The sequence below is a fragment of the Maniola jurtina genome, chromosome 2 (assembly GCF_905333055.1).
Source record: "Maniola jurtina chromosome 2, ilManJurt1.1, whole genome shotgun sequence".
Classification (NCBI taxonomy): Eukaryota; Metazoa; Arthropoda; class Insecta; order Lepidoptera; family Nymphalidae; genus Maniola; species Maniola jurtina.
Window position 1 is genome coordinate 15901949 of NC_060030.1, and position 15889 is coordinate 15917837.

General features: G+C 36.7%; 1 protein-coding gene across 4 annotated transcripts in view; it reads right to left on the reverse strand.

The window, feature by feature from the left end:
• Positions 1-15889, reverse strand: part of LOC123874672 — a 132974-nt gene that overhangs the window by 101170 nt on the left and 15915 nt on the right. For all 4 annotated transcript variants that reach the window (XM_045920186.1, XM_045920179.1, XM_045920212.1 and 1 more), the window contains exon 2: positions 9697-10465. In XM_045920186.1, the coding sequence (XP_045776142.1) occupies positions 9697-9800 (104 nt within the window). In that variant the 5' untranslated portion in view covers positions 9801-10465. The remainder of the gene's footprint in view (positions 1-9696; positions 10466-15889) is intronic.

Sequence of the window (15889 nt, forward strand, 5' to 3'; positions counted from 1 at the left end):
CTCGTCTGGCTTTACAAAGATTAGCCAATGTCAAGTTTGTAGATATTTTCAAGTTAGAGAAACTACCTATATAAGTAAGGACTTCGTCTGTGCCGGCGCTCGCCGACATACGCACGGCGCCCCTTTAGAGCGCTTCCCAGTTAGTTCCAGCATGGTTCTAGCACCAAAAACGCCAGTGAAACACAAAAACCAGCCACTTTAAACAAAAAAAAAACGCTCCAAAAAGGCACCACACGCGCGCCATGAAACGCTACACAGACAAAGTTCACCTAGTGCGTAGCCTCTCAAACTCAAACAGTCCTGTGTTACCAGATCGCCCGATATAAGACGATTTTAATCTTTTTAACCCCCGATCCTAAAAGAGGGGTGTTATAAGTTTGACGTGTGTATCTGTGTATCTGTCTATGGCATCGTAGCTCTCAAACTAATGAACCGATTTTAATTTAGTTTTTTTGTTTGAAAGGTGGCTTGATGGAGAGTGTTCTTAGCTATAATCAAAGAAAATCGGTTCAGCCGTTTGAAAGTTATCAGCTCTTTTCTAGTTAATGTAACCTTCACTTGTCGGGGTGATATAAATTTTTAATTTACACTTGTATTATAAATTGATTACCTAACAAAATAAGTTATAGCTATTCAAAGACATTTTTAGATCCGTTGGTATATTATTATTTTACATATTGATTTGTTTTTCTTTTTCAGGATCAGCAGTCAATTTATTCAATCAACAATTATTATTACGATTCTTTTTAAGCTTAACTAATGGGACAAGAAAACTGTTTAAATTTTTGTATAATAAAGTGCCATATTAACCTGTGTACCTTATTACTTTTATTTTCCACGAAAAATAAGGAAATGTTACTTTTCTCGTGAAAATGTTACATTTTGAGATGTCTCGTGTTACAATTGACTATCTGCCACTGGCAACACTGCTATGGTATTCTTGTTGCAACAATGCATTGTAGCCAATAGTGAGCGAGCGTCAACCAGTCAGAGGTGATTGCGATTGTCACATTATAGCTGCCATTCTACCACAATCGAGCTGCTGCTTCGCAATCGCTGTCAGTTACTCTGGTTCGTTTGTGATTGGTTGGTGACTCAAAACGGTTCACGTCCACTGAGTTTTTTGTCTTTATCATTTGTATGGGATTACATGACAGAGAGAGCTCTATACCACACTCATGTGCTTACACTAACTTCTCTCCGTGGATATAGTACCGCAATGAGTCATAGTCAAGTAGGTGTTTACTATTTACTAACGAGCATTTTAATAAATAAAGTATAGCGATGCGCGGATATGACGAAACAAACTAACCTAGCTATCCATGATACCAATGGCTGTGTAATATCTGCCTAATTTTCTATTGCACTATATCGCAAAACTATTACAAACTACAACGCGTTGGTGCAAATAATTTCGACTTCAAGGCCGTAGCTGAAAATGGTATAGGTACCAATCTACGTGAAAGTTTACAGAATTTGATACTTATTATTGCCACCATTTTTTTATCATCATCATCATCATCAGCCTGCGGACGTCCACTGTTGGACATAGGCCTTCCCTAAAGAGCGCCACCACACCCGGTCCTCAGCCTTCCTCATCCAGCCAATTCCCGCCAGCCGCTTTATGTCGTCGGTCCATCGTGCAGGAGGGCGTCCTACACTACGCTTGCTTATACGCGGTCTCCACTCAAGGACTTTCCGGCTCCAACGGCCATCGCCTCTACGACAGGCATGGCCTGCCCACTGCCACTAAGGGTTAGTAGTGCCATTACTAAGAGGAAGTCTACGTCGTTAAGAGTTATCCATAATCTTCTCAATTTCTCAAAGTTGAGTGAAATCTGCTAATCCGCACTTGGTCAGCTTCAATGTAGACTTCAGTCCCTAAGCCCATTCTCATACTCAGTAGTGGCACAGTCGCACGTAATGGGCTAACGATAAGTTGAAAATTGAGATGAATAGAAAATATGCTTACTTGAATTTTTTTGGATTTTTGATTTTTTCTTTGAAAAATTATTTCATTTTATTTCAGTTACATGGTTTATTAGTTTGCTGTGAAGTTTAGAATTTTGTTCGCAAAATAAATATTATTATGACCCGCCATAGCGAAAAATCGTAGGTCTATGTGACCCGCCACGTGCCGCCATCTAGCGTCTCCTTTAATAACTGTTGTGTATTTTTTAAAGCTTCTCATAAGTTGGTGTTGTTCTGTGTTCTAGTGTTAGCTAATAGCAATAGATGACGCTACTATTCATGTTTTATTAAAAGCTTTCGCGAAGTTATTTTACCCGACTACGGCAAAAGACAAAAGGAAAAGTTACGACTTATATAGTTTTAGAAATCTATGTATGTATGTATGTTTGTATCTTTGTATGTATGTATGTTCCACCGTAGCACCTAAACTACTGAACCAATTTTGATGAATGTCCAATCAATTTGTTATTATGGTCCGGGTGGCATAGGCTACATACAATTATACTAGGTACTACATACAATTTATACGAACAATCAGTTAACAGATGTTACATCCAAAAAAGTAGGGGTCTCTGATTTTTTTTGCTATCGTATCGAGTGAGATATTAAATGAAGGACGAGAAAATTTATGTTAAGTTTAAGTTTAGTAGTTTAAGTTAAGTTCATAAATATATGCTATAACGTTATAACAAAATTTAAAAAACCCCGACAAAAACCTTTAAAAGAAAACTAGATAACTTTCAAATGGCTGTAGCCACAGCTTCAGGTTATCAGGATTTTTAAATAATTCTCGACATTAGTTTTCACTTTGTATATTTTACATCTTTAATATAATACAATCACAATTCACAATACGTCCGTCGGCTCTGTCGTTCCATAATGAATGAATGCCGTCTCTAGGCTCTACACAACAATATTAAAGACTTAGCAGATATTTTATAATTATTATTTTTACATTTTAAATATTTATAATGTAATTCTTTATGTACCTAATATAAGTTTACCTAAAAGTGATAAGTGAGCTTACAGCTCGGCCTTCCTGGAATGAGCGAGTCCCTTCGCTCTGTTATACGAAATTTACAATTTATAGTAACAAATAATAATTGAAAATAATACAATCAAGTAGAGTAACTAATTCTAAAAATTAATTAAGAATTCTTTAATATATTTAAAAAAAATTAAAACATAATATTAAAATCTTTGACAATTACGTTTCATCATTTTTTATAATTACATATTATATTACAATTATCGTATCGTCATAATTATTCATATTTGACTACTTTCTAAATCCATAGAAAAATTTAGCCCTGGCTGTATTTTGTCTACTGCACCTATGGCTTCGTAGCAGCGGTTATTTTTACGCGATAACGGCGTATCTTTAATGACACACCTATCATTAGGAAGGATTTTTATGATGTGATATGGACTCTGGTACTTTACAACCGGTTTCTGTGACTGCCCATCGTCAGGCATTTGCCGCTATACTCTTACTAGGTCACCTACAGAATATTGTTTGGGAGTGTTCCTATGACTATTATATTTTTTCTCTATATTTGGTTTATATTTCTATTATTTTAACTTTTGCTTCTTCTCTAATACTTGCTAACTCTTTCTCGGATGACACCTTAATAGCTTCGTTTAATACTGCACTCAAGATCCCTTCACTTCTACATTTAATGTTGAATCCTCAATGGTGGATTCAACTTCATGAGTTTGATTGCACTATCGAGCAATTCGTGGTTTTACAGGAGTAGTTCACGTTACAGTTTGTAAATATTTTAAGAGGAATACCAATAAGATAGATTCTAAACCGATTTAAAGATGCGACCACCGCCAGTGTCTAGATCATAAAAATGGTGTTTACATTCCTCCGTGTTCGTTTTTCTATTAAAATATGACACAGGCTGGAAAACTCCATTTGAATTCACCTGAAGAAGGATACCAGCTGCACCTTTCATACTGGCATCCGTGTCAGCTTGGGCTTCAGCATTTGGGTTATACAATTCTAGTATAGGTCTATCAATATCCAGATAGTCCTAGAAATTGTTGCAGTTTATGTTGATTGATGAGCTTATTAAATTTAGTTACAGCCTCAATATAGGAATATCCAAAAGAAAAGTCTCTGGTTTCAATGAAGAAATGACATTTGCTTAATTTTAGCCCGCCGCCCCTTCAAGCTTTTTTTTTAAAACTCTTCCAATCGCTTTTGATCTTTGGCGACGTCCTTAGATGGAAAGATATTAATTAAATGCTAATTTTTTTTTTAAATTATCATATCAAATTGTATATACCTGTAAGTGGTGTGTTACACCACTATACCAGTGTACCAGTGTACTATATAAGTGTTTTGTGAGCATGCTGTTAGTTTACCTTAAAAATTAAAAATAAATAAAATAAATAAATAAGGACATCATTCATATAGACGATAGTGTATTTAGTTTTTGCCTCGAGCAGTATTTTATTAATTACACGATTGAACACTAAGGGTACTTCTTCTCTCTGGGCTGGTTTCCGCACTTAAAAATACTAAGGGTACATTCACTAAATCAATAGGTATCCGGTTGTACTTGTATTGGCCATCGCGGGTTACAAAAGCTGTCCTGTCGTGACTCCTCTGCTACTGATATCTGGTAATACACTGAGGCCAGTTCTAATGATGTGCATACTTTGTTGCCTGCTAATTGGTCGAGTTGGTCTTCGATACGAGGGGGTGGATAGTATTCCTTGTTAGTTTTGCGACTTAACGTTCTGTAATCTACACAAAAGCGTTTATCACCAATTTTATGCACAAGTAAAATTGGACTAGCGTATGATAAGGTTGACTCCCAAATTATCCATGCTCGACCATCTCCTGTACCATGTTCCTAACCAAAGTACGATCAGCGTATAACATGTGGTACAGTCGGTAGATAACCGTCTTCATGTCCTCGAATTCAATCACCATCTAGATCATGAAGTCCGTTCGAAAAACAATCAAGGTATTTCTTTACTAATTCTTGTAATTTTTAATCGGTCACTTGTACTCAAATCATGATTACAGTTTAGATCATCATTTTCCTGGGATTCACAAAACGTAACATTGATGAATCCAGAACCTTTGAGAATCACGTGTGTCAAAAGTGCTCCCTTCTCTTCACGATCATGTCAGGGAAACGTTGTAAATACGCAGGACACCACGATTATCCCTGATGTCTTACTCTCACGGGAGAAGATAATATTCCTTCCCTTCCGGACCACAAACCGAACCGTTCACGAAAACTTGGCCACATGTATTGGGTTCGGCAACAATCTGAATAGCACGTAATGTATTAGGATGTATTTCTGTATCTTTTTGACGTGACAACGTCTTATAATTCGATAGAGCCAGCTGCACGCACGAAAAACATGACTCATGCGGCGTTACCTCGCTCTGAGGCGTTCCATGTAAGGCTTGAAGTGCAAGCGAGAGCGTTGTCACGTTCAACTATCGTCAGTAAACCGACTTTACAGACAACTGTTTTTTTTTATAATTGCTACTAAGCGTGTTTTAATGCTCGACATCTTCTGAAATATAATCGCAGCAGAGGCCTTTGTGATAACAATATCCGGGTTTTAGGTGAAAGAATTACTAATAATGAATGACAAAATTCTACGAGGAATCCTTTTCAGTATATGCTGTACAACTGTGGAATGACCTGCCCAAAAATATTCGGAATTCGAAATCCCTGCCCATATTTAAAATAGTCTTAAAGAATTTTATTTATCTTTGCCATAATAGTTAAATATCGTTTATTATTTTATTATATGTATCCCTGTTATGCAAGTAACTATATTGCCATATATAGTATATATATATATATTATTTACTTAGAATAGTTATGTATGTATGTTTATATTTTATTATGTTTATTAATATAATAATTAATTAATATAGGTATATATAAGTAATATCGATGAATTCTTTGCGATTTGGTACTATACAACATTAGCATCTTGTTTCAGCAAAAGTTGCCTGGTGGATATTGCTCTAAGAAATAAGGCCGCCTTTGTACACAATAGTTTTTTTTTTCTGTTTTCTTCTTTCTGTGTTGTAGTCCTTTACATGTGTTTTTGTGTGCAATAAAGACTTCTATCTATCTATCCAATAAGACTGACTGGGCAATAACATAATATTCAACGATATACACATTAATGGTTTATTTTTTTATACCTTGTACTACTACGGAAACAGTCATCATACCTACTGGAGCTATAAGATTGGCACCAATGCCTCTGAGTACGGGTAACTCCTTTGGTACAACTATTTCTAAATTGAGTTCCGTGACCTTTGTTAACATAATGACAGAACACTGACTTTCCGACTCCAAATGACAGTCTCCTAATTATTATTTATTTTAATTGAAACGATATATTCACTAGAAATTCACTGTATGACGTAATTCAACAACTTGCTTCATTTTTATCCTTTGTGAAATTCGCATCCTTTTCGCGATCTTTGTTAGTTTTATTTGTAAAACAGTGAATTATAATAGATAAATGGCCTGATATGTCGCAGGTACATCACTTTGCAGGATATTTCATGCATTTAAAACTCGGGTGACCATGTTCATTGCAATAATTGTGGTATATCATCTTGTATCGACTCTCAAACTGCTGGACCTAACAGTTGGAATAGCATTCCTACGTTCATTCCGAAATTTAAAATGTGAATCGTAGATTTCGGGGCTTGACATAATTTAAAGATTCTATAATATTTTATGACTTTTTTTTTTGGTTCTGAAAACTGTTCAGCTTACGCACTATCTTTTACAGCTCTATCCTCAACGCCGTACAGTAAACAATCTACAGCCTGATATCCATAATTTACACCTATTTAACAAATTTTATTTTATTTTATTGAAAAAGGCGCACCCAACAGGTTATAAATCTAGAAAGTCTAAATATAGAAACAATAGATCAGGATCCAAGCAACAACCGGTGTACAGTGTACACAGCAATTCTTAAATAAATATATGCATCAAACAAGATATACACAGAAAATATAAAATGGTAACCATGTAGATAATATGGTTTCAAATATTTAAATGATGACAAATAAGTATGGCAGTTAACTCTTATACATAAACGAACAATAATTATTAAAAATTTGTTTTTGTTTTAAATATACCTTAGCATAATAATATTGCTCAAGAGATTCTCCATATTTAACTTGCTTAACCAGTATTTTGTTTTAGTCAAGAATCAAGTCTGTTCGCAAGGAAAATTATTCGATAGTTTATTTTTCCTTTCGGCCCACATAATATACTTTCATACTCGGTAAGCTCTGATACCATGACTTAGCTACATTACCTAGTTTTGGAAAGGTATAATGGATTATTTCTTTATCGTTTCATCCGTAAATTTTCAGAACATTCTTCCTTTTATTAGCCAAATTGGGATCGTTTGTTCTCTCGACATAGAATCGAACTCAGGAATAATAAATTATTAGTGTTAAAAGTTAACTTTGATTTATCTTCAAATTCAAAGTATTTTTTTTTAATTAAACTTTTACAAGTGCTGTTGAATCGTCAAAATAATCTGCCACTGAATTTGAACTCTTCATTAACTGAATCGATTATTAACTTCAATTAACTGAATCATCCGGCTCGAGATTTTGAATTTACCTCATCTTTTCGTGTCTGGTCTTAGCTTCACTTCTTCCTCTTAGCTCAATTCACCACGTTCCAGAGTCTTAGCTAGTCGAACGTCCTCGTTTTGCACCCACCGGTATACGAACAGATCTCTCTATATTTCTCCGCCCTTCAAATTCTTTCCGTCGTTGACGCCCTCCGTCAAGCCGTTTATCTGTGTTATACTCTACATCGGTATAGCGCACCCGCAATACCCTTCTCTACCTCGGTATAGCGCACCCGCAATACCCTTCTCTACCTCGGTATAACGCACCCGCAATACCCTTCTCTACCTCGGTATAACGCACCCGCAATACCCTTGCTTACTCTGAATAATAATTTCTAGTGCTTCCCGACCCTGACCCTCGAACCTGGATACACCTGGGTCTGCACTAAACCAGTCATAGGCCACTCTCCGTGGCTGATCATCACCTCGTTCCATAGTTCAGAATCTGAAACTGACAAAGAGCTTAGAAATCTCGTTCGTAGTAATGACATATTAAGCCTGCCTTTCTTCGCTTGTAATAACAAGTTTTGACATCACAAAAATAGTATTACTATTTTGACTTCACGTTACTCCTTGGTTAGGTACGGAAAAACTCCGACCCGAAACTATATTAATCATGATTCAAACTTAACAATACAAGCAAACATATTTTGGATTGAACCAAAATACACAAGGGAAATAATAAAAGCTCAGTACTGCGAAGTGAATACGGGATCTCATTACATTTAACATAAACAATCACCAGCTCTGCAACTCGTAAGTCGTATATAAACGAATACCTGTTGATAAGTACCTACAAACTACATGAAATATAAACAAGCGAGCCATCAATGGGGCCCAGCAACAGGCGATGCGACATAATTCTATGACAGCCACTTTTCATTTTTTTTTTCTTAAATAAATATCTTGCAGTACTTTAGGATCTCATTCAAAACTAAAGTACCTAATCGTGATTAAAATGGAGATAAACAACAAAACAAAAACAGAAAACATAAAGAATTATATGTATACTACTCAACATACAAAATGGTCTAATTGCTTTACGACTTCAAATCATGAAACGGTCACATAATGGTACGTAGGTAACTACCTCGTTAGTCAGTCGCGGTTACTATTATGTAATATTTTATTAGGTTAAATAGATGTTTTCACAAGACAAAATGCCCATTTTGAAAGATCTTTATGCAACTATCCCACGACTTTAACGTCGCGGTCGTATAATTACGGATTTTCTAAACGTTGTCTTCAATCACTCTCTACTCTTTACAATATCCTTTAAAATGACATAAAATATAAACACACTGTTAAAAAAATTGTATTGCTTTTAACCCTTCGCGCGCCGGTTTGACTATACTTAGTTGAGTAATTTGGAGACAATGGTAATCGGCCAATAACTTTTGATTACCGTAAATTCGCATTTAACATCGTAGATTGAATTGTTTTCTTGATAAAATATTAGCTATACGATAGTTATAGGAGAGAAAAGTAATCACTTAGGTATATAAACGCTACTTACACTTTAACGTAGTCGTTGGCGTGGAACAGAAAATAGTGTTATTTTCCGGGATCCCACTTCTGAAGCTGTAGCCACAGCTTCAGGTTATCAGGATTTTTAAATAATTCTCGACATTAGTTTTCACTTTGTATATTTTACATCTTTAATATAATACAATCACAATTCACAATACGTCCGTCGGCTCTGTCGTTCCATAATGAATGAATGCCGTCTCTAGGCTCTACACAACAATATTAAAGACTTAGCAGATATTTTATAATTATTATTTTTACATTTTAAATATTTATAATGTAATTCTTTATGTACCTAATATAAGTTTACCTAAAAGTGATAAGTGAGCTTACATGGCTGAACCGATTTTCTTCAATTATAGCTAAGAACACTATCGATCAAGCAACCTTTCAAACAAAAAAAAAAAAAAACTAAATTAAAATCGGTTCATTCGTTTAGGAGCTACGATGCCATAGACAGATACACAGATACACACGTCAAACTTATAACACCCGTCTTTTTGGGTCGGGGGTTAAAAAATACACCGAGTGACAACTTACCCAGGTCGTGTCAGCCCGTTGGCGAAAAGGTAGCACACTCCAGATACGATCCCGGCGAGGAGTCCCAGACTCACTCCCGCCGACAAGGACAGAGTATCCGGCATCGTCTGTCACTTTCACACACTTTCACTTTTCAAATTATTCAGTGCTTTTCAAAACTTCCACACGGGGCTTGCACGGGACCGAGTCAGTCACTGTTTTTCACTTTACACATTTTCACTGTCATTGTTTCACCTTTCAAATTAATTAGAACCCGCCAATTCTATTTAAAAGGTCCAAAGGGTAGTGTTTCATCAATTATTTGAACACTTTTCAAATGCATTAAAGTTTTAAGTTAAAATTCTTATAAGTAGGTACTTATTTCAGTCAATTCGTTCAGTTTTTCATTAGATAATACTTTCACTTTTCAAATTAATGGGGCTTTATGAATTCTCAACAGCAAAGGCTATCGTTTCACTTATCCATAATCACCTTAATACTTTTCACTTTCCACAGGATGTGTCTCTAAACGAAAATGTTTTGGCCACTGTCTTTCACTTTTTCTCTGTCACTTTCACACTTTTTTTCACTTTTTAAATATCATTGTGACGTAGACAGTTTAGATGTGACTCTTGAGTAAGCTTGCGTGACGTAAATCGTTTTATTTACCGAGACTAAACAAAATGGTCGGATTAACTTAAGTGGTGTTATCAAATCGTTGAGATTAGATGTAAACTCATTGTAAAATTGTTGTGAATGATGTCATGGACTGACTGCCAAGTTGTGGTACCTGAAAAGAAATAAAAGAAATTAGTTAGATTCCAATTAGGGCCTTCTTGAGTACCTACCTACTGGCCCGTTTAACTCAATTCTCATAAAATTCTATACATTCATATTTCACAAGCTTAATTTGATGTGCAGGCAAAGCTTACGTGTTCACAACGGTTACTTATGTAGATAAGGTGGGATAAACGGACAGACAATGCGTTGCGGCACTGCTGTGAGACGTTCCCAGGCTGGACTTTGTAAAGGGTTATTGGTTAAGCTGGATAATTGTAGGGTACGTTTTACACACGGTTAGCTATGATAAAAAAAATCCTGACTGACTGACTGATCTGTCAAAGCACAACATCAACCGCTGGGCATAAAAAATGTTAACAGAAGATTATTTTTAAAACAATAGGCACTCACTAAGAAGATAAATAGAGGGTGAAAGTTGAAAGGGATCCGTCATTTTTCCACTTTTATTAACCCCCGACCCAAAAAGAGGGATGTTATAAGTTTGACGTGTGTATCTGTGTATCTGTCTGCGGCATCGTAGCTCCTAAACTAATGAAATAATTTTAATTTAGTTTTTTTTGTTTGAAAGGTGGCTTGATCGAGAGTGTTTTTAGCTAATCCAAGAAAATCGGTTCAGCCGTTTGAAAGTTATCAGCTCTTTTTTAGTTACTGTAGCCTTCACTTGTCGGGGGTGTTATAAATTTTTAATTTACACTTGTCAATGAAATAATTATATTATTTAATTTTTTTTTTCAAATACTTACCTACCATGTTTTTATAACGGACTAAATAGTGTAAATACAAGTAATTATAGTTAGATAGAATTGTAGCCAAGTAGTTCCCAGCAGTTGTTGTGGGCTCTTCAGGTCTGGGCGCGTTTGGAACCCTCGTAGCTTTAGTTTTTTCTGACGGCCTTGGTGCAGTGGTGAGCGCTGTGGTCTTATTATGGGGGTCCACAGGTTCAATCCCGGCAGGGGCTTGGAATTTTATAATTTCTAAATGTCCTGGTATGGTCTGGCGGGAAGCTTCGGCCGTGGCTAGTTACAACCCTGCCACCAAATCTGTGCCGCCAAGCAATTTAGCGTTCCGGTTCGATACCCTGTAGAAACAATATGGGGTGGTATGGGTTTAATGAAAACTTTCACACTCCTTTCAGGTTAGCCAGCTTCCATCTTAGACTGCATCATCACTTACCACCAGGCAGTTAAGGGGTAACTTGTATTGTATCTGTATTGAAAAAAATGTACATAGCCTCGTTAGGCCATAGCTTTATAGGCGGCCTGTGGGGTATTATACCTACTTTTCAAACAGTCCACACAATGTAAGCTAAGAATCTTAGCATCTTGTAGGATGTTTTTATGGTTTTCGAAAGTGCCATAATATCATCTTATACTTGTCTAGATCTACGCGTATCGCGGTGATAGGGCCATTACTATTCTTTTAATTACGAATAGGCTATTATGTAAATTGTACGCTGTCGGTCTCATAAATAATACATTAAGCACATATTATTATACTTAACACTTTAACTAGTTCAAAATGAGTAGATGCATGCCAATTTCTAAAACATCTGTCAATTCGCACTTGGCCAGAATGGTGGACTATGGCTAAACCCTATACATTACACTACTTATACCTATTTACTACATAATGCTATTAGAAGAATATTAGGCACGTTAATCACGACTAATATTCCCCTTTCCCCTCCAACTAAGCGTAAAACTTGTGCCAGGAGTAGGTACGACAATAGTACAACGGATGGGGTGTGAACCGCCGACCTTTCAGAATTCAGTGCTCTGAGTTATTGAGACTTGTTGAATCTTTGAACATAGATATAACTTATTAGCCGATTATTGAACTCAGCTCCTTATTTTAGAGCGGTTATGCACTCATCCGATCCGAATCCATGAAAATACGGATATAAAAAACTCGGGTCCAACTCAGATGTTGCTTACGCACTAATCCGATCTCTGATCCAAATCCTAGCTATTCAGTGGACATCTTTGACATATCTACGACATACATCCGATTTGAATCCGAGGCACATCCGACAAATTCTCACTTTGAATTTGTGAGTACCTACTCGGATTAGGGAAGTCGGAGATAGTGCGTAAGCTGACAACCTCCCTGGCGCAGTAGTAAGCGCTGTGGTCTTATTAGTGGGAGGTCCCGGGTTCGATTAGCGGGATGGGTATCAAATTTTATAATTTCTAAATTTCTGGTCTGATCTTGTGGGAGGCTTTGGGCGTGGCTAGTTACCACCCTACCGGCAAAGCCGTGCCGCCAAATGATTTAGCGTTCCGGTACGATGTTGTGTAGAAATCAAAGGGGTTTGATAAAAACTGCCATACCAGGTTAGCCCGCTTCCATTTTAGACTGCATCATCACTTACCACCAGGTGAGATTGCAGTCAAGGGCCAACTTCTGTTTGAATAAAATGAAAAAAAAAGCTACCATACAAATAGTTTTTGGACAATTTCGGAACGTAATTTCACGGACTCGGATCGGACACAGTGCGTAATCGGCCTTAGGTCTTTAGTCTTGTTTATACTCTCGAAGTGTCAGGAGTAGCGACACAAGTACCATGCGAAGTGCGAATACATGGACCAATGTGCGAATACCTTTCACAAACGGGTCGGATGAGTGTCAGTTGCCAACTTGTTACTTTGGATTGTATAATCTTGCATTACAAGATACATACACGATCAAGTTTACCGTCAAGTTTGCAGCGGGCATGAAGCGGCGCCACAGGTCAGGCGTCAAATGTTCCTACATTTGACGCTATCCTATCAATAGCCTATTTTCTTTGATTTCACGTCACCCATAACCTAATATTTGAAATATCGTCGATTCAGTATCAAACTGAGAGTTCCCTCACTCTAGTTTAGTCCGAGGCTTCGACGTCACTGGAAGGCGTCAAATGTATCTACATTTGACTCTAGGTAGCCTATCAATAGCCTATTTTCTTTGATTTCGCGTCACCCATAACCTAATTTTTGATATATCGTCGATTCAGTATCAAACTGAGAGTTCCCTCACTCTAGTTTACTCTGATAATGTATAGAGTACAATCAATTGTTACAGTATAGTTGAGTAAATTGTTGATAAGGTTTAGGATGTGTTCCCATTGAAGCGGAGCGGAGCGGAGACGTGTTCAATAGAGCAATCAGGTTATTATTTTGATATATCGCCGATTCAGGATCAAAGAGTAAAATAGAGTGAGGGAGTGACCCTCACTCTATTTTACTCTGACGACGCGACGTCCAGACAACTGATAGCCATACACTGTAAAGTGTACATGACATCCTACCAAGTGATAGCCATACACCGTCAATTCAAGACCGCTCCAAACTTGACCGGTAAACTTGATCGTGTATAGACAGCGTTACAATATTCAGTACTTATACTCGTATATGTATAAGCCCTTTTGCTTTCACTATGGATAGGTAGATTGGAAAATCCTTTCTCGATGTGGAGGAAGACTTCTTGGAACCTCTTGTTACGAAAAATTACTGCACTTCTTAATACTAATATTATAAAGAGGTAAAGTTTGTAAGTTTGTTTGTAGGGGGTATAATCTCTGAAACTACTAAACCGATTTTGTAAATTCTTTCACCAGTATAAAGCTACACCATTCCTGGGTAACAAAGGATATTTTATTTTCAAAAAAATTAGAGATCCTTATCATAATTATAATAAGCTACCCATGCGAAGCCGGGGCGGGTCGCTTGTAAATAATAATTTCTCAAAGCTGAAAAAAGCTGAAGTTATCTCAGAGATTAAAGAAAAATTTGATATGTATTGCAAAAATGATTTCCAGAAATCAACAAGTTTCCTTGAGAAAACTTTGGGAAGATAGTTTCAATATGACTCTGGCCTGTGGAAAACTTTATCTTTCCAGTATTCACAGACCTATTTAGGTATCATAATTTGCATTAATTAAATCCAGCGGCTGCAAAACTGTAGTTCTTGTATTACTATTTCGGATTGTTGTTTGAATAACATTACTATACGTAGCACTGTCTCGCACGATTGGCACTGATAAGATATTTGCATAATCACTATTTTTAGTGTTCCGTATCAATTCTGATATGGAACCCCTGTAGAGTTAGCTTAGATTTTTTTTGTATATAAACAATAGAGAGCAAACGAGCAGGCGGGTCACCTAGTGTTAAGTGATTACCGCCGCCCATGAAGATTTGCAGCACCAGAGCGCGCCGATGCGTTGCCGGCCTTTCAGGAATTAGGCTCGGGGCCCTTGAATAACCCCATGTTGTAATCTGGTTGAAACACCGCCGATGGGAGTTGATTCCACAGTTTGCATGTGCGTAGAAAAAAGGATCTGGCACAACGGGCGGTCGAAGTGCACCATGCACCCAGGTGGTGAGGGTGAAATTTCTTGCGGTGGCATGCGGTGCGGTTGTAGAAGAAGGGGGAGGTTGGATGTCCAGCTCCAGCAACTTATTACTTACCTCTACGTTGTTCAGTTAATCTTCTTCCCTTGGAAAGTGAGCTATTAAGACAAGGAGGTTAAATCTGTGCAAACAGGCATTTTGTTTTCTTAGGGTTCCGTACGCGAAAGGTTCCAACGTGGCCTCTATTACTAAGCCTCCTAAATAATAAAATAATTATTTGTGAGATATTGATGCAAGAAATAGTACTAATCTTTATTAGCCAAAATTACACCTGACGGTAAGTGTTGAGTGTTGATGTGACCTTAGATGGGGGGCGTTTGCAAAAGATGTTCTCTTATTTTAAAGAAAAGATACTTGGGTTCTCGGAAGAGTAATCAAAACTAACCATGTATAATGAGTAGTACACACACATACAAACTTTCTCCTTTATTCTTTATTCTTTATTCTTTCTTTATTTGCATTCATGTCTTCATCATAAAAAATATTATTACAACATGAAGCCCCGTCAGGGCGCTGCAAAGTATAACATTGGTGATTAAAACAATTACAATTCTATTGTTAACAATTATGAAAATTATGAAATGTAAATAACAATTTTGAGTTAATTTAATGGTAGGTAATTAATTAAAAAATACAATGTCACAAAAAAAAAAATATTTAAAAAATACAATGTCACGTATAAATAAATGTTCTTATCCATTGCTCAGAATACATCTATCGTAACAATATTCATTGGAGTACATAATTTATCGTGGAATTGAGGTCATATGCGTAAAAGTAGGTGCAGTTAGTTACGAGGAAAGTTCATTTATGTCATAAAAACAATTTAGTGTGAGCCATTGTTTGAGTTTTCGCCTAAAGGTCGTATCGTTATTTTCATCTGTTATGTATTTTGGGATTTTATTATAAATGTTAGTAGTTCTGTATAGTGGGCCGCGGCAGGAGATTTTAAGCTTGTAAGTAGGGTATGCTAGTTTGTTTTGCAAACGTGTACTTCTTTCGTGTTTCTTTGTGTTCTC